The 25,172-nt window shown below is 36.8% G+C and overlaps 1 protein-coding gene across 1 annotated transcript; it reads right to left on the reverse strand.

The window, feature by feature from the left end:
• Window positions 1-1,147: 1,147 nt before the first annotated feature.
• On the reverse strand, window positions 1,148-24,643 carry LOC129366898 (complement C3-like). The gene is made up of 43 exons (XM_055040984.1): window positions 24,511-24,643; window positions 23,319-23,520; window positions 22,323-22,485; window positions 21,974-22,047; window positions 20,543-20,640; window positions 20,361-20,443; window positions 20,181-20,274; window positions 20,007-20,109; window positions 19,289-19,409; window positions 17,778-17,893; window positions 17,485-17,634; window positions 17,120-17,216; window positions 16,928-17,022; window positions 16,645-16,836; window positions 16,415-16,570; window positions 16,031-16,157; window positions 14,442-14,510; window positions 13,868-14,065; window positions 13,655-13,769; window positions 13,499-13,578; window positions 12,974-13,113; window positions 12,600-12,812; window positions 11,990-12,047; window positions 11,078-11,167; window positions 10,324-10,530; window positions 10,088-10,163; window positions 9,834-9,993; window positions 9,646-9,741; window positions 8,806-8,956; window positions 8,607-8,692; window positions 7,662-7,739; window positions 7,401-7,556; window positions 6,683-6,745; window positions 5,954-6,035; window positions 5,781-5,829; window positions 4,227-4,317; window positions 4,042-4,131; window positions 3,817-3,919; window positions 3,517-3,615; window positions 2,734-2,826; window positions 2,551-2,634; window positions 2,199-2,337; window positions 1,148-1,567 (listed from the first exon to the last, which is right to left on the reverse strand). The coding sequence occupies exons 1-43, from the start codon at window positions 24,603-24,605 to the stop codon at window positions 1,420-1,422; spliced, it is 4,980 nt and encodes a 1,659-aa protein (XP_054896959.1). The 5' UTR covers window positions 24,606-24,643; the 3' UTR covers window positions 1,148-1,419.
• Between the last annotated feature and the right edge of the window lie 529 nt (window positions 24,644-25,172).

Below are 25,172 nucleotides of genomic sequence, written 5' to 3' on the forward strand. Positions count from 1 at the left end.
GTCCGCTCACCGAGTACATATTGGTACCTGATAGAAAATGGAAAACAGAAAAAAGTTCACATTTAAAATCCTAACAAAACTACACAACTAACAAACGGATGGTCAATGACGACCCGGGTAAACTTACGAATGACTGGATTCATCAGCGTAAATATCTTTGGAGGTGCCCCGGATGAGATAATTTTGACCTATTTTTATGTCTAAAGCTTCTCTGCAGTGTTGGAAACTGAGGAATGTGCGGCTTTTATTCTGACATATGCAAATACATTTGCATGTTCTTCTGTCCCTCTTGTAATGCCACAGCCACAGCTGACACTGTCCTTCTCTGCTACTCATCAGCAACACTGCTAAACTTTATAGCACTTTTGCAAATTCATAGCGTTGTAACACAAATTCAATTAAAAAATATATATTTAAGAACAGTGCTGAACATGTAGAAAGTGGTTTATTGATTTCATTTGAATTTTTTGTGTGAAATGTATGTCATATATTTCACTTTGAACATACTTTCTCAGAAGATGCTTTTCTTTGCAACACAAAAGTTTTTCCTGGTCTGCCAGTATGGACTGATTTTAGTTAATCAAGCAGATAATTTACGCACATATAGTGTAACATGGTTGATAGACTGCCTTTAATGTTCTGCGTGTCCAAAAACAAACACACCATTTGCCAAGTCTGAAATGGGATGGAAGAGTCACGTAGGTAGGGTTTGAACTACTAGTACTTAAATTTCAATCCAACACATTTCACACTTAATTAAGAAATCATCCCACAATAATGTTTATTTTGTTTTGACTAGGAAATTGCTATATAAAGTATTAGGTTTTCCAAAGTAGCATTTAATTATACGTATTTATTGCATAAATTATACCAAAACACCATAACAGGTCTGAAAAAGGATCTAAGTTAATTGTAGAACTGTAGGATGAAATCAGGTTTTTACAAAAGTTAAAAGCCAGCGCTTTTTGGAGACTTGGAATAAAACATCTGAAATCACTGAGAAACACTTTAAAACCAAACTGTTGAAAATTGCGCCGTCTGAATCTTGCACCATTCTAATTTTAATATGCATCAAGGGTGAAGACAAACTGCAGAAAATAATTAAATTAAAATCTTGCAAAAAAAAAAAAAATAAATAAAATTGGAGTTTAATTGTATTCCTTTATTTTGGCTAACATCCATTTGCATGTGTGCTTAAAACAAGAGACAGTTCCTGCAAATACACTTGCATGTTCTTCGTAACAATTTTAAGGTATACCTTACACATTAAACATCAACTTATAAGAGCCCTTTGTTAGTGACAGTTGATGTAAAGTATGAAAACCTCACTTTACAAGGTGGAACTGTGTTTGAAGAAAAAAAAAACAATTATCAAGAAGGATTTCAGAATAAGTAGCAAGATAGCTAACTTTTCATTTTCTATTTCTTCATCATACATCCAAAGTCTAACATGTGAGCCTCCAATAACTCCAAATCCATACAAACAGGACGATGGGCTTCAGTCTGGCACTCTTCTCTGGTTGGCCAGTACTCGACCCAAGTAGTCTCACCAATTATGTACCGGTATCTGAACACAGAAAAGGAAACGACGCATTGAGTTTTCACAAATAAGGATTTTGGATGGCTATGCTTTATACAAGGACCAAGTGGGTCAGAGTATTAAACAGTATATGTTAAGATGACTTTTAATTTTTATGAAATGTTTGAAAGAAAACATTTCCCAAACTTTAGAAGTATTTTGGCTGTTTATTAGCAAAATGTGAGAACTTATCAAAGCAAGTTGGGTTCAATTCAAAATCACCTCACATTTCATGAAAACATTTTAAATCTTATCACCATGAAAACTGCTATGAGCCTCACAACAATTAATTAGAATAAGTCTCCTGTCGATTTTCCCCAAAAATGTGAAGACTTTTGGCTCTGCCAACTTAGTCTAAATAGTGTAGACTAAGGAGGGTCTACGCTAGACACAACTTAGTCTCGGGAAATTGAAAAGTAGTCTTTTTTTCTTTTATCTTGAAATGAAACCCATTTGTCATTTATTTAACTTGCTGAAAAATCTGAAACAGTGTATAATCTTAGGTTCAGCAAGAAATCCTATTTCCCTAAAAGTCAAATAAGCCTCTTCCTCGCCAGTTCTGCTGCTGTACCACCACAACCCGGAATTATACAACCCTTACAACATACAACAAACTTACGAGGTGCCAACGATGTGAATATCAGACGATGTACCCATGATCAGGTAGGTTTTGCCCGGTGTCAGACCTAGCGCCTCTCTGCAGTGCAGATAAGTAAGGAATGTGCGGTGTTTGCCCTGTGGACTCTCATCAGTCGTCCCTGTGCAAGAAAAGGTGTATTGGAAAAGAGAAAGCAGGACACAAGAACTGGCATAAGTACAACATGCATTCAGGATGTGCCCTTCATTGCTCTTACGAGTTCAGTTACTAACAGTAAGGACAGATTCTCTTTGGATTCAAGCACAATCTCTTATGAACCTGCAGTAGATTAAAATAGCAGTCCATACAATCAAAATAAAGAGATAGGACCCACCTTGCTTAAAGGTTTGCAAAATGCTCACATTGTAGGAGTCGGTGGTGTAACTGTCCAAAAAAGCCTCCACTCGTACTTTGTAAACTGAAATAAAGAAAATGTATAAACTGTGATGAGCTCTCACTCAAAAAAGCCTTTAGTAAACATTCACCCATAATTTCACACTATAATAAACACTCTTACCAAAATCTATTTTGCTTGTTTCGTTGGATTCACAAGCTTTGTCAAGACGCTTATCGTTGCTGATTTGCTCTGTTCTCTGTTTACTGCAGTTTTCTAAAAATTAAACAGGAAAGTGAAATATGTCTGTGAGGAATGTGAGAGAGCAAATGTGTCATATAAATTTGTAAAAACGGTTATACTTCATCAACATGTGTGCATGCTGGATTTCAACACGTTTGAATGTGCCTCCATTACTTGGTGAAGAAAATGAACAGCAATACTTTCAATAGTGTTCTTGCATTGTCTTATTTTATAGTACAATTCTTTGCAAGAACACAATTCTATTTTGTGTTGGTGGCACCCCAAACTCTGGGCTTTTTCCTCCATAAGGCTTTTTAGTTTTTCTGCTTACCTATTCATAATTCATCTTGATAAGCAATGTACATTCTTAAGCATAAAGTGTCCAAAAGTAGAAATTGGGGGGAAAAAAATGTTTCTGTCAAAACCTTCTTTGTACATCAACCGTTTTCAAGCTTGCTTACATAAAGCAAGATTGGAGACAGTTGTGTCCTCTTCATTAAATTGTTGTTTTACAATGCACTCAACTAAAATAAAAGTAAAAAATATCTACAAGGAAAAATGCTATCATACTCCTTTAAACCACATTTGTATCATTTTCCACAAAGTCTTAAAAAGGATAAGAAGGAAAAATGATGGAAAGAGCATTTAAAAATGTGCTTTATCATTCCAGCGTGAGTTATGTTGTGATTTATGATTTATAAGCAGCTTAGATAATAACGTTACCTTCAGCACATTGACATGCTTCGTTTTGACAAAGCCTCAATAACTCGCCACTTTTCCTTTGCGGACGGTAGAACTTCACACACCGTTTCTCTGAAGCAACTAACAGAGAAACACGTTACTTTCTACATACCTTTGATAATTCATGAAGGTATTAACCTTTTAAGCATTTCTACATTGACAACACAGATCTTGAATGAACTGCATGCTCTCTGTGGTTTTAGCGCAGACATAAATAGGCTATCTTGTGACAGTAATTTGTTCAGCCTGAGTTGCACTTATTTTTGTGGTTCAGAAACCCACTGTCATAGTACTCGTAGACTGACACGGCAGCAGGTTGCAAGTACTCCACTGTCATGCTTTGTTCTATCTTGAAAGAGATTTCTTCATATCTGGTGTTGGGAACCTGTGAGAAGAGATAGTCGTTAATATCATAACAAGTGTGTGTGCTTGGTTTGACAATGCTTAAAAACTGAAATTCAAATGTAAAACATTTTGAATTCAAAACAGCCTGAGACACATTCTTACCTTAAGCAGATAAATGATCAGGGATCCCTTTTCGGAAAGCTCTTTGTTTACCTCATATGCACTGATGATGCGATCGCGCCCTTTAGACAACTACACAACCAGCGGATTTAGAAAAGCTTATGGTTAGCATTAGATCTGATTCAGGACAATTCGTTTTAACTCCCATGTTTGTGAGCAACTCTTACTGCATCCAGGTCATTTTTGTTAAATTTGTAGCCTGTTGGTAAACCAATATCCAAGATTGACATGGACGCATCGCGCTCCGTGTTTTTGTACCTGCAGGAAAAAAAATGTACAAAAAACATTTAAGAGAAACACAGAATCTTATGAATATCAGTAATCCCTCAAACAGCAACACAAGCTTTTAAAACTATTTGCATCCCACCTGAAAAAAGGGAAAATGCTGATATATCTGATCAACAGGCCACAATATGACTTAGCCTACTAACCACCTCTGTGATGCAACACGAGTCTGTAATAGGAAGTAGCTAATTCAGCATTTTGCAGCGTCTAGATCAGGGGTGTTCAATACGTTGATCGCGATCTACCAGTCGATCGCGGGGAGGTTTTGAGTCGATCTCTGCAGCAGGTGGCAAACTGAAGACCTCCAGGACGCTGAGAGCAGCACTTCCTCCTCTGACAGACTTTTAAAAATATTCACTAAGATCCATTAAATAATAATAAATCGTAAAGTAACGTATATCGTAACGGACTGAACGTTTTTAACGTAATCTTTGCTCGGCTTGCGGGGCGTAGGCGGTTGCCACGGCAACGGGTGTGCTTAACGATAAAGAGAGAGAGAGAGTAAAAAGGTGCGAGTGGTTCTGAGTTGATCACCTGTTCGGGTTATTCTACCTTTGTTTACCTTCGCTGTGGTTCATCACAGCCGCTGGAGTTTCTGAACGTTCAATGAACGACAGACTTGGACTAATTACCTCGTTCGTTTGCAGTAAACGTCACAACCAACATCAAATAGGACACATATATTTGATTAAGTTTTAACAAACAAATGGCTTCTACCACAATAATTGTGTCAAATTACATTAATTATATCCCAAATTCAGAAGATTTGCCTTTACCTCTGCAGAGCTCTTTGGTTCCTCCTATCAGTCTGCAGTTTCGCATACTGACGTCATCAAACCAAATTTCGGAGCTACCATAACTGACTGACACCTGCTGGCCTCAGGTTTGCAACCAGCTTCTGACTGAGAAACCAGTAACCTGCTCCCAGTGTCAGAATCTCACTGAGGAAGAAACTGCATTAGGTTTTCTATCACTTTATCATTTCTGATATAACTGATGGATATTTGCATAGAAAATTAGTCAATAGGGTTTCATTTATAATTTGTATGTCTTCGTGTCATGAGGTAGATCTCAGCCGGCTGGTGAGAGAAAAAGTAGATCTTGGTCTCAAAAAGTTTGAACACCCCTGGTCTAGATACACAGCCAGAGTCTTTATGGTGCTTCTCAGGCTATTCAATGCAACATGAGTTGCTAATATTGCAGTTGTGTGAACTTTAATAGCCAGATTGGAAGTTAAGGTTAGGATCAGGATGTTTTCTTCTTTTGCGCCTTAGATAGCTTCTTGTATGTTGTGTTGCACAAATTGTTTCAGTTTAGTCATAAAAGTGCCAAGTGAACTGACATTTAATATGTTCCTATATAATATGTTTTTAATTAAAATTTTATAGGAACATTTAACTGAGCTTGAATAACACTAAAGCAGTGGCGGTACTCACTTAACTTCTATCTTGAGCTTGTACACTCTTTTATTTTCTTCACTGCTTACTGCAAAAAACAAATATGATAACAGTTACATTGACAAAAAAATAAAAAATAGGGAAGACCTGCTTCCCTTGCTTGCCCCAAATAATCAAGCATTGAACAAAGACAAACAGACAAATGACGGCACCTTCAATAAGCTCCAATTTTAGGTCAAACATCTCACAGTCACTCTCCTTTTCTGTTGGTATTGCATAATAGAGTGATATCATCTGAAGCACAGAAAAAAAAAGAACTGTTACAGCCTCAGAAAGGTTTTGATGACACAGCACAATGAATTTCAACCTGTCTTTCTCTGGAGTAAATCAGCTCAGCATCAACTTTGCTAATGCTGACACAGCATCTTCAAAAGAAGGGATAATAGCAATTGAGTAGGGCTGGGCAACATCACAGTATTCACCATGACACCAGTTTTTTTTTAAAAAAACAGTTTTTTTGGGGAGGAAAAAGAATTTCACAAAGTTGTAGTCGTCCACAGTAGAAGGAGGGACAGGGTCTCTGTAAATGCTGTAAATGCAATTTCTTGCATTTACAGCTGATGGCCAGTAGTTGATAGAGTATTTTATGATGGTCCGTGTGCATTTATGACATAAAAATCCACAAGAAGCACAGGAAAATAGTCCATTGTAGTGACCACTGTAGTAAAATTGAGTATGGTGCATCTTAAAGCTTTCAAAATGACTAAAAGTAATTACTGGTTCTCTATCCTAGCTATAAAATAGTTTATGATTCCACCCATGCTTCAATAAGGTCAAGCTTTATTAGAGGGAAAAGTTATGAAAATGAGAGCATTTATAATCTCATTAGTGTACATAAATAGAGAAAAAATACATTTTCAAAAACAGTGAGTTATACTTACATTAAACATTGCTTCTCCTGTCCCTGTTGCAGTCACTGCGACATCCTTATTAATGCCGTCAATCTGTTGGGGAAATGGAAAATTGCGTATGGAAAAAAACAAAAAATATATTTATGCTCATTAAATAGGTCATTTTAACTCCAACCTGAACAAATTTGCTTGGTAAATTCAAAACATAAAGGACGAATTTGAAGTAACACTGGTCTCAATGAGTGGTTATCTGATCCACTGTTGCCTTTCTACCAACTCGCAGTCTGCTCACTGTATATTCCTAAAACTAAGGGATCGTTCTGCACAGTTCAGAAACTGTTGCCGCTGGAATGATTACTGTAACCAGCCCTTTCTGAACCTGAACCAACTATGTTACCTCTTGAATGGCTTTTCTTTTCTTCTGATGCAATAGTTTCAACTTCAACAACTAATCAGGTTCCCATGTCAAAGTCCACTGAGTTTCTTACAATTGTTTGAGCTTATGCATCTGATAAAAAGGTCAATGAGTTTATTTTAAAGGTTCCTCAAAAGAATCCATTCAAAAACCTGCATAAGGTTATATTTCACTGTGGTACGCCGGGTTTGTTTTTCGGTCTGATGGTGTTTTTTTTTTAGATTTTGTACTGAACCTTAGCTTGTCACTTTTAAGTGACAAAACCCCAGAATGTGTCCATTCAGAAAAGCAGTGGTTTTCACTCTTGTTAACAGTTTTCATCCATCTTCTCACCTTAGATGTTCTAGTGGTGTAGTGATTTCGATTGTTAAAGCTTATCTTGTTCATCAGTGATCTGCCTTTTACTGATATGTCCACTTTTAGATCAAAAGGAGGCTCATTCACAGTGGAGGCATACTCTGCCACAGCCTGATACACCATTATAGTAGCCTGGAGAAAAATATATAATTCAACATCAAAACATCAGATGAAACAAAAAAGAGGTCTGAAATTTTTCATTACAAAGTTGTTGACTCATTGAGAGTTGTGAATTACCTGAGTTGATCCGTAGTTTCCGCCGTACCTTTGCTGTTGGCTGAGCCATCGTACGATAGGTTTGGCTTCATCAAATGCCTTTAAGAAACCCCCCCAAAAACAATGTGTTTTATTTGAATGTTTCACTGAATGTATTATATGATCTTAATGCCTTATGGAATTATTTTAATTAATTTTATCTGCTAATTACATAGAATAATCTCTGAGATCAGAGAACACCGTTTGTCTTTTTCAACATTATTTCATCTGGCAAAATTTGTAGGACTGTAGAAAGTTTGAAAAAGGTATTTCAATACACCTGTGGAAGTAGACATGACTTATGAATACAATTTAAATGTGATCTGAAAAGCTAGGTGTTCACATTTTCATTCAAAATCAGTTAGTCTCCACACTGGAGTAAAATATAAAAATCAACTTTTAATAAAATGTTTGAAATGTGACTATATTTTAGCATTTCTGGTATCTCAGGCATACCGATTTTTTCATGGCTGTTGTCTTGTCATTACAGTTTTGTCAACTGTTGTAAACCAGTTATTTTACACTTTGACAAGAAATGCAAGCAATGTCATAGCAAAACTTTGTGCCATGAGATGCGTCTTTACCCTTTTGTTTAAAAGTCGATTTGAAATCATACTCCTACAGTGCTACTATTTTATGCAGGCCAGGGTCTTTTTGAAATAGTTGCAATTATGTGGCATAAAAGCACAAAATGTGAACATTTTGATAAAATGCTGTGTTCTTGCACTGCCTTTATTCAGTTATATCAAAATGTCCAGCTAGCGACATTATAAAACAGAAATCCCACTGCAACTTTGTGCTTAAAAATGACATAGAACCACAAAAATAAAATCACATATCTATTAATATCTCCCTGCAGTCATCCTTGCCAAGATACTTTGTTTTTTTTTTTGTTTTTTTTAGTCTGCCATTTGTCACAACGCCCACCTGGTCCTTAACAAGTGCAAGAAGAGCATAAGCTGTGGCCTCCAGTGTAGCATCCTTCCCCTTTCGAACAGGCCAGTGGGTTCGATCTGTAAAATACATCCACAAAGTTTTACTACAGTTTGTGTGTGATTAGCCGCTTAATTAGTTGTTTTTGGAGTTTTTCACATGTTTGAAATTATATTTTAATTTTCCAGCAAACCTGGGGCAGAATGCCTGAAGAGAACGCCTTTGTCCAGTTTTTGAAAGTTCACCAGGGCGTATGATGTCAGCGCAACAGCATAAGGGTTGGTGAGTCTGTGCAGTCGTCTTTTCAAGTAGTCTTGTGCTTTTCTCATGCTGTTTTGAAGGCTCTTTTGTAGAAAAACATTATTCACAATAAGTCATGACAAGGTCAAATGTTCAGGGCTTAAATCGGTCCTTTGGAAGTTGTGTTAAGCTCTTTTAAAAAAAATTTCTTGTGGGAAAGTCACCTCCCAATTCTTAAAAATTTTTTTTTACATTACAGCCAACAGCTGTAATGAGTGGTGTTGTCTAAAGTTGCACCAGTAAAACACATCTTGATAAAAAAAAAACAAAAAAAACAACTGGGTTAAAGTTAGCCTTCCTGTATTTATGCTGTAGAGTCCAGTACAGAACAGAAACCAATCGCGTCATCAACTCAGCAAAGTGAAAAAATGGTGACATCCATGGGTGAAAAATATAATAGACATTTTTTGATGTACTTATGAATTTTGGTGTGTCACAAACAGCAACTGTTTTTAGTTAATAGGAAAATGTCAACATATTTAGGTCAACTCGTCCAACTAATAGTGTATCCCTTTAAGAGTCACTGAATATGAGTTACATGGCTCAGCATTAGTAAGATATGCAACTCTACGTTTTTAATGAGAACAGCGTCAGTCACACTGAGACTAAGAGCTTGAAAGAGTTCATTATTTAGCTAAAGAGGAGATAAATCATTTTAATTTATGGTGAAGTAAATGGTGTCTGAAAAAACAGTGTGAAAGGTCTGGAAATGCTGTGTGGAGGAGCTACTCACTGGAATATAGTCGGAACACATTTCACTTGACTCCTTCATGGCAATCAGGCAGAAAGCAGTCATGGAGGCGTCTGAATCTACACCGCCCACATCCCCCTTTTCAAGTATATTGGATACAGAGTTGGTGACATCTTTTCTGTTTTTACCCCATATTTATAAGGCGGTGTTACTTGATGTGTTGTACTCACTATCATACTCTTATCTGATACCTCTCCGACTTCCACAAACATGCCATCTGGTGTCTGGGTCTGAAGAATCAGAAACTTGATAGCACCACATACCATACTGGAGTCAACGTGCACATAGGCTGATGCCATGGCAAACACCTTGGCAACATACGCAGTCAACCTATCCAAGAGAGAGGTGAGAAGAGAACAAAAATAAAAAATAATTTCTCATTGAAATTTCTATAAAATGTGGACTTTTTAAGCGGGCATCTCACCAGGTGGTGCTTGGCAAGAAACTATAAACAGCAAAAGATCCATCGTCTTTACAAAATGAGAGCTGTGTTTGGTGACCTGCAAAAAGTCAACAAAAACTTTTGATGACCTTTGAAGTATCAAAAGACATAGTTTTAAAAAATTATCTGTATTAATTACGATTTTTTTTTACGTTTAGTATGTTGCAGTGACATCATATAAGTAGTATCTGTGCCTAAAAAGGCTCTATGGAGCTTACCTGTTTTAATGTGTTGTATAGCTTCATTGCGCTTTTCAAAGCCCACACTTTCCCATTGGTTGGTTTTGTCCAAATATAAAACTGCAATTAGAGGGAGGGTCATCCTAGCCATGTTCTGCTCTCCACATCCATAGGGCGCTCTAATTAGATTATCCATGGACTCCCCACTAATGACGTTATCCAACAGTGTATTCATCTGCTCAATACCTGTGTTTACAAATAAACAGTGATCAGGATTGGCATTGGAAAACAACACAAGCATCTCTAGAAAAAACCCTACTGCCGTTGCCTCCATTTTTTGTGACTGCCAACATTTGATTTTGACTGAAAGGTTAATTTGGCAACATCTAACACAAAGTGATGAAGATTATGGAGCAGACGTAACAACTTCCTAAAGAGTTAGCTCTTTGTCATACTGACCAAATTGCTTTACACTACAGACACATTCACGCTTACAAATATTTAAACACAGAAACACAGACGAGGTGGAGTGCTGGAATCAAACCTTCAATCTGCTGGGGATGTCACAGTGGAAGGGGGTTTGTGCAGTTGCTTCATAAGAAGAAAGTGTTCAAATCCTACCCAATAAAGGCATTTGCTGTATGGAATTTGCTCTACCCATAGCACCAGAGGGAGGTGCTGAAATATTAGCAACTTTAACTACTATCATTTTTTTTCAGTGAAGCATATTTACTGCAGCAACGTAATGCAATGGAAACCAATATCAGTAGCTTTGTGCACTACTTCCTCTCACCTGTCAAAGAGATCAGAGTGGTCCTCGGTGTATGTGGAACCAGATGGGCCATGGAAATGTTACTGTTAATAACTTCCTCTTGCCTTCCGCCTATAACAGGGAAGAGCAAGACATCAGGTACCATATGCATAGAGATTCCTGTTACTAAAAATAGGTCCAATGACAGCATTTTAGGAATCTACTTTGAATTTTTCTTATTCTTTTATTGAGCCCAAAAGTGTCTTAAGTAGGGAAGATGACAGAAAGGAGAGACTTTCTCCATAAAATGGATATAGCTATGCTGACAGCAAGCACTGCTCCTTTTTCCTGTTTGGTTTTTGTGCCCTTTAACTTCACCAGCCGGTCAATGCGGTGAAGGCAGGGAAGCAATTTACCATAACAGGAAAATTGTTTTTCCCCCTGTTAACAGTGACCAAGCTAAGCAGCTTGAGCATTCATAGCAGGCTCTCCAGTGCCGCACTAGACGAAGCATAGCAGAGAGCAAGTGGGAGGGCATGAGCAGCGCATACATGAGCCTGACTGAGTGCGAAGACCCTCACCCTGATTGGTTGTTTCTGTTTGAGTGCTGTATTTCTGCAGTAAGCACTGGGCATCAGTGACAGTTGAAGCGAGTATTTAATAGCCATATTTTTTTAAGTAACAATTTTAATATCAAATAAATAGCAAAGTGAAATGACCAGCATTAGAAAAACCCATGACAAATCACAATAAAGATGAGGACATAAAAAAGGTCTGGTCAAACGTGTTGATGTCGAATGGCAATTAATTCAATTCTGCATAGTTTCATTATCATAAAACTCCCTTGCAGGATTTGTTTGTGCTGAAGTAGGAGAGGACTCTGAGAATCTTTGTGCACAATGGTCCACTTTCACAAATCGAAAGCAAACATTTAGACTGGCTCCCTAAGCTTACCTTTTCTAGCAGGATCCAGAATTCGTTTTGTTTGCTCTTGCATCAGCACACCTTGAGGCTAGAAAAAGAAACAAGTCAAGAGTAAAATATTCTGTCTTGACTGGATTCCATGTCCATATGTGGGTACTTGCAGTTACCAATACACATGACTAAAGCAAAGTTTTCTGCTGTACCTAATTTTGCTTATTATATGACTTATAAATAACATTTTGTTTTTTTTGATTTAGCATAAATTTCCCCATTGTGCTATAAGATAAAGACATCAAATGAAAAATAAAATATTTGTACTCTTTGAGGGATGAAGTTGATTTAGGTAAATTGGATAGGGAGAAGGAACTTACTAAATGTTTTAAATATTATTTTCTCCAATAAATTTATTTTTCCAATTTCTGGTTTAATCAGTGAAAACTGCCAAAAACATATTGCCTTTAAAGTTTTAACTAAAGAAGGACACTGTACTGATCAAAGTACAATTGCACTTATCAAATATGGAAATTGGGAGGTCTATCTGCAAGATGCTAACAATACGATGCTAACATCTTTGATACTGTCTTCCAGATAGGATGTTTCAGCACAGTAAAGGTGTAGAGCAGGTATTTGTCTCTCTTACCACAACAAGCAACGTCTTTCTGACTCCGTCTGAGAGCTCAGAGCCTCTAACAGACGCTTTGACCTCAATAGGAAAAGATCCATGCTTCATGGGAATAATGATAAAAGGTACAGCTCTTGTAGTTTTGGGTCCGACTTGGACCTCACTTCGAAACCACTTTTTTTTGTAAGCTGCACTGCAAATACTGCTCTCCTCCTTAAGCTCAATGCGTACCTGATGAGCAGATTGAGATTGGGAGTTTAACAAAGGAAAACTCAATCTCACTCATTTAAGAGCAAAGGGCAGACGAAGATAAAGAAAAAAAAGAGGAGTACATATTATTCAATCTTCAACACAGTCTGGAATAGACAGTATTCCAGACACCTCAAACTCACAGTGATGGCATCGTTGTTGTAGTTGTGGAGAATTGCCCTAATTTCCAGTTGCTCTCCTTGAACAGCTGAATAGGGCAGCCTTAGGTCAATAAAGAACGACTTAAAGATAGTGATCTCCAATGGTTTGGCCACACAGAGACCTTTAAAGAAGCAGAAAAAAACACACAAATGAGATGGAAATCAAAAGCCTACAAGAATAATAAAGGGCTTTTCTACTGAAGTCTTAAAAGGCTTCAGTAGGAGAGAGATTTGCTTCTTGTAAACTGTGGTCTGTGCTTTTTGTTGTTCTTGTCAGACAAGCATAAACCACAGTACTATTTTGCATATGTGCAAAAGACATGCCATTTTTATATTCTCATCAGCCCAGACAAGTCTAAATGATCATTTCAGAAATCATAATGATGAAGCTTAAAAATATATATTTAAAGTAGTGCAATGTGACTACAAATATGATGTAAATATCAGTGAGGCATCTTACAAACTTCCCTTAAGTCACTGTAAAGTGAAACAGCAACAAATGTTCACCATCAGTTTTTGACATGCTGATGGCAGTCAGCTGCCACGTCGTGATTGTGTCCGGCAAAGCTTGGGTCATCACAGTCCCACTGTTGGATCAACCAAAACTGTCAGTGAGAAAACATTTATCTGTAGCCACACATTTTCTTCTGCTTCCCTTCTTACCAGTCGGGGTCGCTTGGAGGGCAGCTTCTTAGCGAAATATCCTTCCAAAACCAACTTTCTGGGAATTTGGAGCGTGACACTATGTCATTGGATATCTTGTAATTATCTGTCTCACCTCGGGGAAAGATTAGAAATAAATGATGTTTCCTTGTTTGTTTGTTGAAGAAATGACTTTGAGTAGAAACAAGGGTCAATTGTGTGCTTGTCCCTTACTGCGAGCTAGGTGTAGGACTTCCACCTTCCTCTCGTCTCTCTGTTTTTTCATCTCGTTGCAGCAATGCAGGAAGGCCTGCTTGCATTCTGGACCATCCGTGATGTACTCAGTGCGCCTCTCACAGGTGTATGAAACAGGGATTTCCTTCATACCATCCAAACAGCAGTCCTTTTGTAATTGTTCTGTAAAACCACTTACTGACAAAGACATAAAATGAGGACGCATATGTCAAAGCTTTTCATACATTACAGCTCTCTCTTTATCACAAACCTCCCACAAAAATGAACCAATAACCTGCTAAGTCTTTAATTTTGCACAACTTTCATCTGATTCAGATCATCAATAATTGTTGTAACAATTCTTCACAGAGCCTTACTGCGTCAAGAGAAATGTGTGTGTGTGTGTGTGTGGGGGGGATTAGAAATGACTTTGCAGAGACAATATTGCTTTATAAATATTATAAAACACATATAAAACACGTAGCACAATTCAATAAACAGAGGCATTATTGGCTTGTTATCCACAACTTAACACAGTATTGCCACTAGTATTAGAAAAAAAATGAATTCTTACTTAAGCTAGTTCTGACTTCCATGATGGTTCTTTCTCTTTTCCTCCTGGTGGCAGTGGGGCATTTTAATTCTGGATACAGAAATGTTCAAAAACACAATGTTAATATCAAATTCCACAATGTGAAAATAACATATCAATGGAAATTTCATGTAAAAATAAGAAGTAGATTATTCAAATTGCAGAAATAATTATTATTTTCTGAACCTATTATATATTAACATGGTGTAGATTCAATTGTTCCATGTCTGATGATTAAATTCACACAATAGCCAAACTATAACAAGGCTCAGACTGTTAGTTTATTTATCATCTTTCTTGAAAGAGGACACACCAACAAGCACTGTGAACGTCTTACTGCCCATCACTTTACAACTTTCTGTTTTTTTACAAATCACTTTCTTTTTTAACAAATTTCTTCATTGTTCAATCCTATCGGTTTTGCCGTTGCTTCTTTGTATTTACTCTGATTGTCTTTTTGGTGTGTCACTGGTAATACAAAATTTATGCTCAAACATTGGATTACATAATATGACATAATAAGTATTTTTTTTTATTATGGTTAGATTAACGTTTGTTGGTGCTGATTCTCCTGTTACGCTGGGTAAAGAAACACTGCTCAGCTGCTGCTTGCATAACAGATCCAGCAGAGGGCAGTAGTTGTGATGGTTAACGCTTTCTTCTGCTGATTGTATGTCATAAGCACCTGCTAAGTTGTGCTTTTGTGGAGGAAGGAACATTGTTTACTGCAGAATATGTCTCGGTCAATCGCTGCATCCGATGAGCTTCGTGGATCATAATCTGTTCATTTGTTAGAGTCAGTGGCTTTCAGTCACATGGAGCAGGTAACTGGGCTAGAATATGTGACTAAAACTGAAAACTGACCGATCTCAATGAGTTCTACCATTTTTGAGATCAGTGATCAAATACACTGATAGAATTATGCCAGGATCTCGCTGATACTTTGAAAGAGTGCATAGATTCCCTTTAAACCTGATGAGGAACATGTATCAAAATTAGCAGCTAGGAACTGAGTCCAATTGGTTGTTTCAAGCTTGTGTGGTTATTTGAAAAGTCCACACTTCTTCAATACACTCTATTTAAAAATACCACAGGCGGTTTCAACATTATTCTCAAATACATCAGCAGAAGCACTAACAGGCCAGTGTGTAAGTGCTTGTAAACCGTTTTGGATTTGTAAGGGCATTCCTTTCAAATCATTTCGTATTATACATTCATGCGTCAATACCATCAAGCAAGTTGATGATGAGTCGGTGTTTTAGCATCAACACTGGAAAAGGTGTTTTAACTGACCTCAGTGAAAAAATTAATTTAATCAATTTTGTTCTAATGAACAGAGATGCTTTCTTACAATCTAATGTCTAAATCAATACAAATCAATTACATACATGTATGTCATAAAAGTAGACGGTTGTAACTTTGGGAATACGAAATAAAGTGCAACCGTCTGAAAAAGTCCTGAAAAGCCAAGAGAAATTAAGAAACAAAACTTGTGTTTAATGTCGTGCTGCGTCTGCAGCTTCTTAGTTTGAAATAACTGAAATGGAAACAAATTTAGGGGAAAGTGTTACCTGTTCTGGATGGTGATCCATCATGGCTGCTCTGAAACAAGAGTCCTGCATCAAAGAACACATTCCTCGAATCCTTCCCTCTACCTGGTGTGCAGCCTGTGTCATATTGCTCCACAACATCCCATATCTAATCAAAAAGGTGGATTGGAAATAAAATGTCACAACACAAGACAGGGCACTAGAGCGTCACACTCGTTTTTGAAACAAGACATAGTTATCTCACAGAGAGCTCTTCTGTAAGTGTCACAACTCCTTACTTGTCAATTTTTTTTCATATCCCAGAATAAACAGCAGAATGTTTTGACTTTTGCTTTAGGTTTGGGTTATAGTATTTTCGTTTTGCTCTATCACTATCAAATTCTTATAAACAGAATAAAAATTTGCCTTTTTCTGCGTGAGGCGGCTCTTGTTGTTCAATATGTAGACGGCGTTGTCAACAGCCACCATTGCCACTCGGGCCCCTGGATCTCCTTTTACCACCACATTGATAGTCTTCCCGGGTTCATAACTCGCGGCAGACGTTTCCATTTCCAGTGTCAGCTAACGGGTAGACAAACAGAACATTTACATTTTCTTTACCATTTCTCCAAAATCATGCTTTCAGTGTCTCTCACCTTTCCCATGCAGGTGTCGGTCACATCCACCCAAACAGAATCTGACACCAGTTCATTTGAACTTGTATGGTAGTAGGCTACAATGCGGAACGATGGCAGCATTTCTTTTGTAATGTGAAACGTCTCAGACATTTGGTTTAGATTAGCATTTTTTCGTCTGAAATGTTTCACCAGCTGACCTCTGCTTAATACCTAGGAAAACAAACTTGTTCATTAATCCCTCACTATTTAGACAAAACAACAAAGAATCGTGTGCATATGCAAACTGCAGACCATCTCTCACCAGGTATGTGATGTGTTTTTCCTGACTTTCTGGATTCTTGAAGTGGACTTCGACTTTCATGTGTTCCCCTACCTTCACTTCTGCTGTGTAAAGACCTGAAATATTGTTTCACACATTGATGCACATATTTAATATGCTATATTTTCCATGGCTGGTATTATTTAAATTGTTCTTATTGAGGACAACACTTACTTAGGTGAAGTAAACTGTTTGAGAATTTAAATGGATGAGCAACCATTGTGGTCCTTGCTTGTCTATTTGGTGCATCTGCAGGATAATTAGTCTGCGCCTGTGGAAAATCAATTGAATTAAGGTTTTTAAATCTTAAAGACAATATTTTCAAGACATCTAAAGTGATGTAGTTCCAGTTCTTTACCCTTATCAAGACAAACATATTCACGTGCAAATGTTAAAGTTGAAGAAGTGGTGAGTTGTAATGTAGCAATAATAATAATAATAATAATAATAATAATAATACAAAAAGCAAGATTCTATACATGAAAAGATTCAAACAAACAAAAAATTTACCCCACATGGGTAAATTTCTGAAAACATACTGTGATTTGCAGACTTTCTGACGCCGTCTTGGCGTGGTTCAAAGGAAGCATCGCCATCCCATTGCTTCCAGTGGTGGCCGAAACTTCCCCGGGATTACCGATCACAGGTATGCCCACTGCTGGAGAACCATCTGGATTCAAAACTTCCACCTGTCATTGGCAACAGGAGAACTTTAATGGTGTTATGTAATTAATGTAATATACGTCTAATAACTCTGACTTATATCAACAATAGTACAATGACATAATTTAATAATCACAATGTTTTTTTTTATTGGATAGTTGTACTTTACCGTTACGTCAAACGAGTACCCTGGTTTGTAATATTTGGGTGTCCTTTTGAAGTGGATGGTGTAAGGGGATTGGACAATCTTGATTCCTCTTAATTCTGCCTCCACCATTTCACTGCCTGTCAGGAATAAGCATGGTCTATGTAGACAGGCTTAGCACCTTTTCACATTTCAGCTGCATTAAATGGTATGCTATTTTAGGGACATTTCTCTGTATTTAAAGGTATAGAAATAAAGCCTAATTCATCAACTATCTTTTCACTCCATTTAGTAATTAAGGAAGTTGCATTTTTGAGAAACACATTTAGTTTTGAAAAATTAATTAATTTAAACAATGTTGTTAATGTCACACCTGAATATCTGAGACAGAAAAAGAGATATTTTGTCATAAATTAATGGGCGTTTGTTAGTTTCCACAATCCAATCTTATTTATTTTATTGTTTATCTTTTAACGTGAAAGAAAAAAAGAAGAAGAAAATCAAGTTAAATCTGAAACAAATCTGCAGTCGTCCCACACATCTAATCGCTGAGGCTCATTGTGATTCATAGTGGTTTTCTTGAATCATGATTTTCTTAATCATTATTTTCCAGTTAGCTGCTGAGATCTCAGTTGACGTTTGATCAGCTGAGGAAAGGGGCCATGTGATCATGCTTTCATTTCATCTCTGGCTATCCTGTACTGAAATGGATGGAACATTGTCCTGAACAAAAATCCCTTAGATGCAGAGATTTTTCCTGTTCAACTATTTCAAGCAAATGTTGTTCGAGAATTGATTTTGAATGGACATTCAACCTGAAAACATTGCAATTGCATTTAATAATTGTAAATCTTGTACCTCGTTTAGCATACAGAGAATTTAGTACTGCACCAATCAGTTTTCATTCTTTTCCATGACCATCTCTGATAGTGTTCCTTCTACTTCCATGCCTAAAGCCTGAAAACATATTTTTAAACTTTTATTTCTGCTTTCCAACACTATTTTTTTTTTTATCATTAGATGAAATTGGAAACATCTGGGTCGTTGGCCGTGTGATGTTTCAACACATGACATTATTTTGCTCTATTTTATAGAATGTGCCCAAAAACATCATTACGTGGAATAATACTGCACAAAACTGCTTACAGCTGCTTAAAGAACATCTCAGATTAGAATAATACGTCAAAGCAATAAAATCAATTTTAATACAGAAAAGTGGGTTTGATGAAAAGCAGTTAATACCTGCTTCAAGGTTATCTTTGAAACACACTTTTAATCTCAGATTAGCCTCCATTTATAGCATATTGTAATGCATTAAATATGACTTTTTCACCAATCCTCTCTCTCTCTATGCTCATTTACAATGGCAGCCTGAGAACTGAAACAATTTTTTTTGTCTCTTGCTGCTGCACAGGCAAAGTAAATATTGAAATCACACCAATTTAAAATTGTGTAAATAAAATGCACAAGGACATTTTGTATGTTTTCTTTTTCTTCTGCCTCATGGTCTCAAAGTTCAATGCAGTGTCTCTTACCACTCTCAGTCAGCACACTGACAGATACATATATGGACCTTCCGACCAGATCGAGAATGTTTTGGTGGATTTCTGTGATATGTTCCTTCAGTAGAGTTATCATTCCCTTGCCATTTTGGATCTGTAAAAATATGCAAGGATTAGGCAAAAAACCCCACAAAATATTCAATACATGAATTTGCATGAAACCAGGAACGGATAGAAACTCCCATTACACAAACACATTTATAAAAGTTGTGGTTGGGTTTAAAACACATTTTTCTGTCACTGAAGCAGTCCTGGATTGCTGGTCAAAGTTCATTTTGAAATATGATTCAATCTTAATTTTATTTTTATGTGCCATTGAAGGGGTTTCCCACTCTTAGACAAGGAAGCCCTGCACAAAAACTGATAACAGGATCCTTCAGAGTCTGCTTGATGCAGCTCTCATTGAATAATTCACATTTTCTTTTGTAATGTCAACCGTCACAGACATATAGTTTAGATATGTCTATATCTAAATTATATGTTTAGATATAGTTTAGAGGCCAAGAAAAATGTATGAACCAGCTTAACTTTTAAACGATAGCGTTTAGATTTTGGCTAAAAATAAATACTCCTTTGAATGGGGTGAATCTTTGAGGGGACTGGGAAAAATTAAGTGAAAAAAAAAACCAACTAAAGCTCACTAGTAAACTTGCAGACAAGAAATGCAGATCAACTGCATGAAGGTACTTACCGGGACTCTTTGAAGGGAACTTGGAAAGCTCTTTTTACTATCGCCGGTCATGAGCCCAAACACCGCATAAGCGGTCCCATCCACCTTTTTACCAAACGTATACCTTAAACCAGACAAGAACGGTCAACATGTCTCTAAGAAAAACAGGACAATCAAAGTTCTGCATCGACCTACGTAGATTTGATGGTGATATTGAGGGCATTGCTGTCAACGTAGAAGAAGGGGCTCTGAGACGGAAGCAACAATTTAACTTCAAAGCTGGGAAGCACTGCGAAACAGGACGGCATTTTTGGTGTATGAAATCATTTAGAATAGTTGGTCTTTATTAAAATGAAGAACTTAAAAGGGATTTACCATATTCTTTAACTTCAAACTCTGTAGTGAAACTTTCTGCTGCATTGCTGTGAAAGTTGGCTACCATCCTCCAATTTCCAAAGCTGCACTCAAATACAACAAAAAGTAAGAGGTAGCTCTCTGGTGGATAAATAATACGAGTTTAAACATTTCAAAGATTTATCCAAGATTTAGCCCTTCACCTGACAATATTACCCAGACGGTACTCATCCGCGTAGATTCCTGACGGCATCTTCCTGAGTGAGATAATCTTAGACTCTATAACAATTCCAACAGGGGTCTAAAAATAAACACAAAAAGAAAATTTCTTCAAGAGAAAAAGTCATTTATTTTATTTTATGGTCTGAAGGTCTGGTCTATGTCTGCAGGGTTGACTCACTGGTTTAGATTTGGTTTCTTTATAGTTTGTTACATAACATAAGTGATTTTATTATGCTGTGGTAAAACGCCGCCACATTTGCAAGTGAGAAAAAGTAATTGTTCACATTTACTTTGGTCTGGTAAAGATCTCTGAGAACTGTAAAGCTTTCTCTTTCATTGTTGTGTCATCAAACAAGTAACGTCTTAGAAAAATCCAAAACGACAAAACAGACATGCTAATTAGTAAATCAATTAATCACAAACTAGTCAAATAACAAAAATAATAAACTTAAAGACGAAAGAGCTGGTATCACTCTTGCGACAATCATGAATATTCCCAAGTACATGTGGCACCCTTTGTTAAGTCTCATTTTGTGTTATTCTTCACTAGGACTTTTTTCAAACTCCACTTACTTTGGATACAAACATCCGCCAACATTTATTTTTGCCGGTGTGCAGCAGCAGTGGTGTAGCTATGAGACTGACTGACTGACTGACTGCCTGACTGACGCTTCAAGGCATTTTACAGCAGAAGTAGCAAGTTAGCGATGAAAAGCTCAGTCAGCCTTGAACAGCAGCTCATCTAAAGCGTTGCTTCGAGTTGGTGACAAAAACAAACTCTTATGGCACTACGGTTAATGGCAGGTGTAACTGAAGTGGAATCGTAATATTTTCACAATTATGTGAAAAACATAAAGGAACATTTATCCAGTAATGGGTAAGATGCCTGTGGACAAGGGGTCAATCTCAAACGAATGGTTCCCTTTGTGCGTTTCCCTTTCGGCAACAATTGAAATGCAAAACTAATCAGAGAAAATCCACCCAGGTTCTATGCATTATTTTTTTGGACGTGGTCGCCTTTCTTAATGCCACCATGAGCAACTGTGACAACATGGGTCGTAACCTCTTGTTGACTGATCTGCAGACTAGAACAACTGCATTTCTGAAATTGGTACAAAAAAGAAAAAAAATTTGCCAGCTTTGGAAAATGCTACAAGAGACGCTTGGCTAAATGAGGTGATGCAAAAATATCAACACAAAATAAACATACTCAAATTAAAGGGTGGATATGCATATAAATACAATAATAAATTGCAATAATAATGGAAATAATAAATGTTATCTAATATATGTTATAAAACATTTTTCAAGTGGCTGTTCAGTGATACAATTTACAAAAAAACAGCAACAGCAATCAATCAGGGAGTTATTTTACATTAAAAGCAATTCAGGTAAAATATCTTGTACTGTACCACAATTTCAAAGTTGATTGAAGTAGCCGATTGGGACTGCATGTCGGGCCACATCGCAAAAATCCTGTAGCGAACTGTCACAGGTGCAGAAACAAACAGATTATTCACTTTCCATTGGTTTCTGAGTAGCATGTTGCACATAAAAACAAATAGAAACAAGTAGTTCTTTTTACATCATTTCTTCTCCTATTTTTCTATACTTTTATGTGATGCTACATTTATGTTTGGTGTTTTTTTTTTATTATCTTCATTTGTTTGAGCAGTGTTTTGATATGAATGGTCTTGAACACTAAGATTAAAATACTCCAACAACATTTGTTACGGCAGATTGTTCTGGCTTTGGACTTACCTGGGCTGCTGGGTGTGTAGATGGGTTTGTCAGTCTGAATGAAAATGAAGCCAGATTGGAAGGAAACTAACACGACTTTTTCAAGCAATTGACCAGGGAATTGTGCCTGAAGAGTGACGTAGTGCTTTCCGTTACGGTCATTGTCAAATGTGTCAGGAGGAATCTGAGAATAACAAGCAATTGATTAAGACATGTGGCTAATGAGCTAATGAAGCAGAGACGTCTAAGAGCTGCAGTAGACGGGTCTTTGAGCACAACTTCTGTAGATTTTAATGGCAACTTGCATCTCTTCCTGAGGCACTACTGCCGTCCTTGAGCTTGAGACTACAGCTGTAGACAAAAAAAGGTAAACACTGGACCCATTTCTGAGCTACTGGATTTGAATTAGTCTGCATCTAGATTTACAAGCTTTGGCCCAAAAATGTCCAATATTTAAACTGAGCTGAATGTAATTCTGCATCTTCTCATATGCGTTACCTATTGCATAGAAATGATAATGAGTCATGCTGTAATATGTTCTACAATGTCCCATATTTAGCTGTTATATTACTAAAAAGAAAGTCCAATATTTTAAATGAGTTGTGTCCACTGGCATTAGATCAGTGCAGCAGCTGATGAAGCTGCACCTGTAAATAAATAAATTCAAACATAACAACGTGCATCACCATTTAAACGTATGCACGGCCCTCGTTTGTATACATTATGACCACAATCATCAATTTATTTTATTTAAAATTAGTTGGTCAACAGAAAGTTGACCAGCTAACTTCAGTGTTTCGTGGTTTGAAGATACTCCTGAGGCCAACATCAAAATTTGGAGGAATAAAAAAGACAAAAGAAATGAGAGCAGGAGACAGTTCTAGTTTGGACCCAAGTTAAACCAGAATGCTTGGATCAGGAGGCAGAAGTTCATTTAGCAAGGAAAACATTTAGAGTTCTGACTCCATTCTTTGTCATAAAAAAAGTTTGGATAATTCCAGGAAAAATGCATTTTACCACAATTTTTGCAAAGGCCTGGAAGTTCGTTTGATGCGTTAGAGTCACGGATGCGGATGCCAATGTTGTGACTTTGGTTGGATGGTTCTTCACATATATTTGAACGTTCACATTTGGATTTGTATTCCCATTGTCTTGAATCTCAATGAAAATTCTTTCTTCTGTTCCGATTCTCAGCAGGTTGGGGGCAGACATCACATTTCTGAAAGAAGGACCCATAGTTTAGACGTCTGTCACAGCAGTATGAAAGCTGTTCTTTTCCATCTTTGAGTTGGCTTTTTCCAATACTGCAAGAATTACCCTTAAGACTGAACAGACATGTATAAGTAACACAAATGTACTTGATATAAAATAAATTTCTTTGGAAAACACCATCTTTGAAAACATTCTTTAATACCTTACCAATACAACCTTAACAGTGCATCAATCTAACAGCCATGTACACTGATGGCGTAACAAAAAAAAAAAAATCTCCCCGTGCCACAATTATCATTTCTGATCGTGACCTTGATCCTGTATTGATTAGATCAATAAAATGTTTCATCATGAGCCTGTATCTGTGTGTAAAGTCTGGTGAAATTCTGCTCTGAGTAAACAAAAAACAAGATGTGCTCCAATTTTCTCATAGATTATTAACCAAAGGACTGTGGATTATTGTCAAAAAATACAACTCAAACGAACCTTCTGACCCAGTTTTAATTTTGATGTACTGTGATATACAATATGTCACAGGGAGAAAATCAGTGACTAAAACATGTTAAAACAGTGTAAATTGGTCTATGGTCTGCTTGAGGCAACGGCTAAAACTTTAAAAAAAATGTCTATAAAATTAAATCTACAGTAAATGTTATCCATTCTGCACATCAGTAAACACCTTCAGTCCTTACTGTTTAAGAAAGTGTTCAATAAATGCAAAACAGTTTCAGAACCACATTCTAAAATAAATCTTAAAATAAAAGTTCCAACACAAGCAACTGGCAGAAACACTACCATAAAAAAATTAGTAAAAGTAGCTTATATCCTGTTTATTAAACTCTAAATATGCTCTGAATGCGACAACAAATGTTAGCCTGATCTGATAAAGCAGCACATGATTCATCATGATTAAAAACAAGACATCAACTCGACATAATAGACTTACAAGTCATGTGAATTCACTGCTCATAAATATATGAGCGGGAGGCCTACTTACGTCGGAGCACCAGCTGCTGGTGAGAAAAGGGAGAAAAACGGGAGGCAGGCGATCAGCCGGAGCTGGAGCCAACACATCCTCCTGTCTGATCCCATCCTGCTCTGAGTGGCTTCACTCGATCTGTGGCTCCGGTTAAAACTGCTGCAATTTGTTCCTCCCATTTCTCCTCTCACCCAGTTACAGATTTTTTAGACGTTGAATTTTTAACAGCAAATTTTTAGACGTTGAATTTTTTTTACAGCGAAATTTTAGACGTTGAATTTTTAACAGCGAATTTTTAGACGTTGAATTTTTTACAGCGAATTTTTAGAAGTTGAATTTTTTTTACAGCGAATTTTTAGACGTTGAATTTTTTTTACAACGAATTTTTAGACGTTGAATTTTTTACAGCGAATTTTTAGAAGTTGAATTTTTTTTACAGCGAATTTTTAGACGTTGAATTTTTAACAGCGAATTTTTTATCACTGAATTTTTTTACGTTGAAAATTCAGAGGCATTTTTTATTCAAATCCTGATGGCACATATTTACTTCCATATGTGGAAGCCATTTTGAACTCATCTGTGTTGTTGCAACATATTTAGAATTTATATGGTATTTTAGGCTTGAATAGCTCCTTTTATAGGTTAACTCCGTTTTGCACAGTTTGGACACAACCATAGTG

Source organism: Poeciliopsis prolifica, unplaced genomic scaffold (genome assembly GCF_027474105.1).
Source record: "Poeciliopsis prolifica strain line A6 unplaced genomic scaffold, Auburn_PproV2 SCAFFOLD016, whole genome shotgun sequence".
In the NCBI taxonomy this organism is placed as follows: domain Eukaryota; kingdom Metazoa; phylum Chordata; class Actinopteri; order Cyprinodontiformes; family Poeciliidae; genus Poeciliopsis; species Poeciliopsis prolifica.

Excerpts from the sequence above, each read along its gene's own strand:
- LOC129366898 (XM_055040984.1), bottom strand. The coding sequence starts at position 24,605 with ATGGGATCAGACAGGAGGATGTGTTGGCTCCAGCTCCGGCTGATCGCC. Across the intron at positions 9,994-10,087 it reads TTCTTGCCAAGCACCACCTG|GTTGACTGCGTATGTTGCCA; the intron begins GTGAGATGCCCG and ends TCTCTTGGATAG. Across the intron at positions 7,740-8,606 it reads TTGCACTTGTTAAGGACCAG|GCATTTGATGAAGCCAAACC; the intron begins GTGGGCGTTGTG and ends GGTTTCTTAAAG.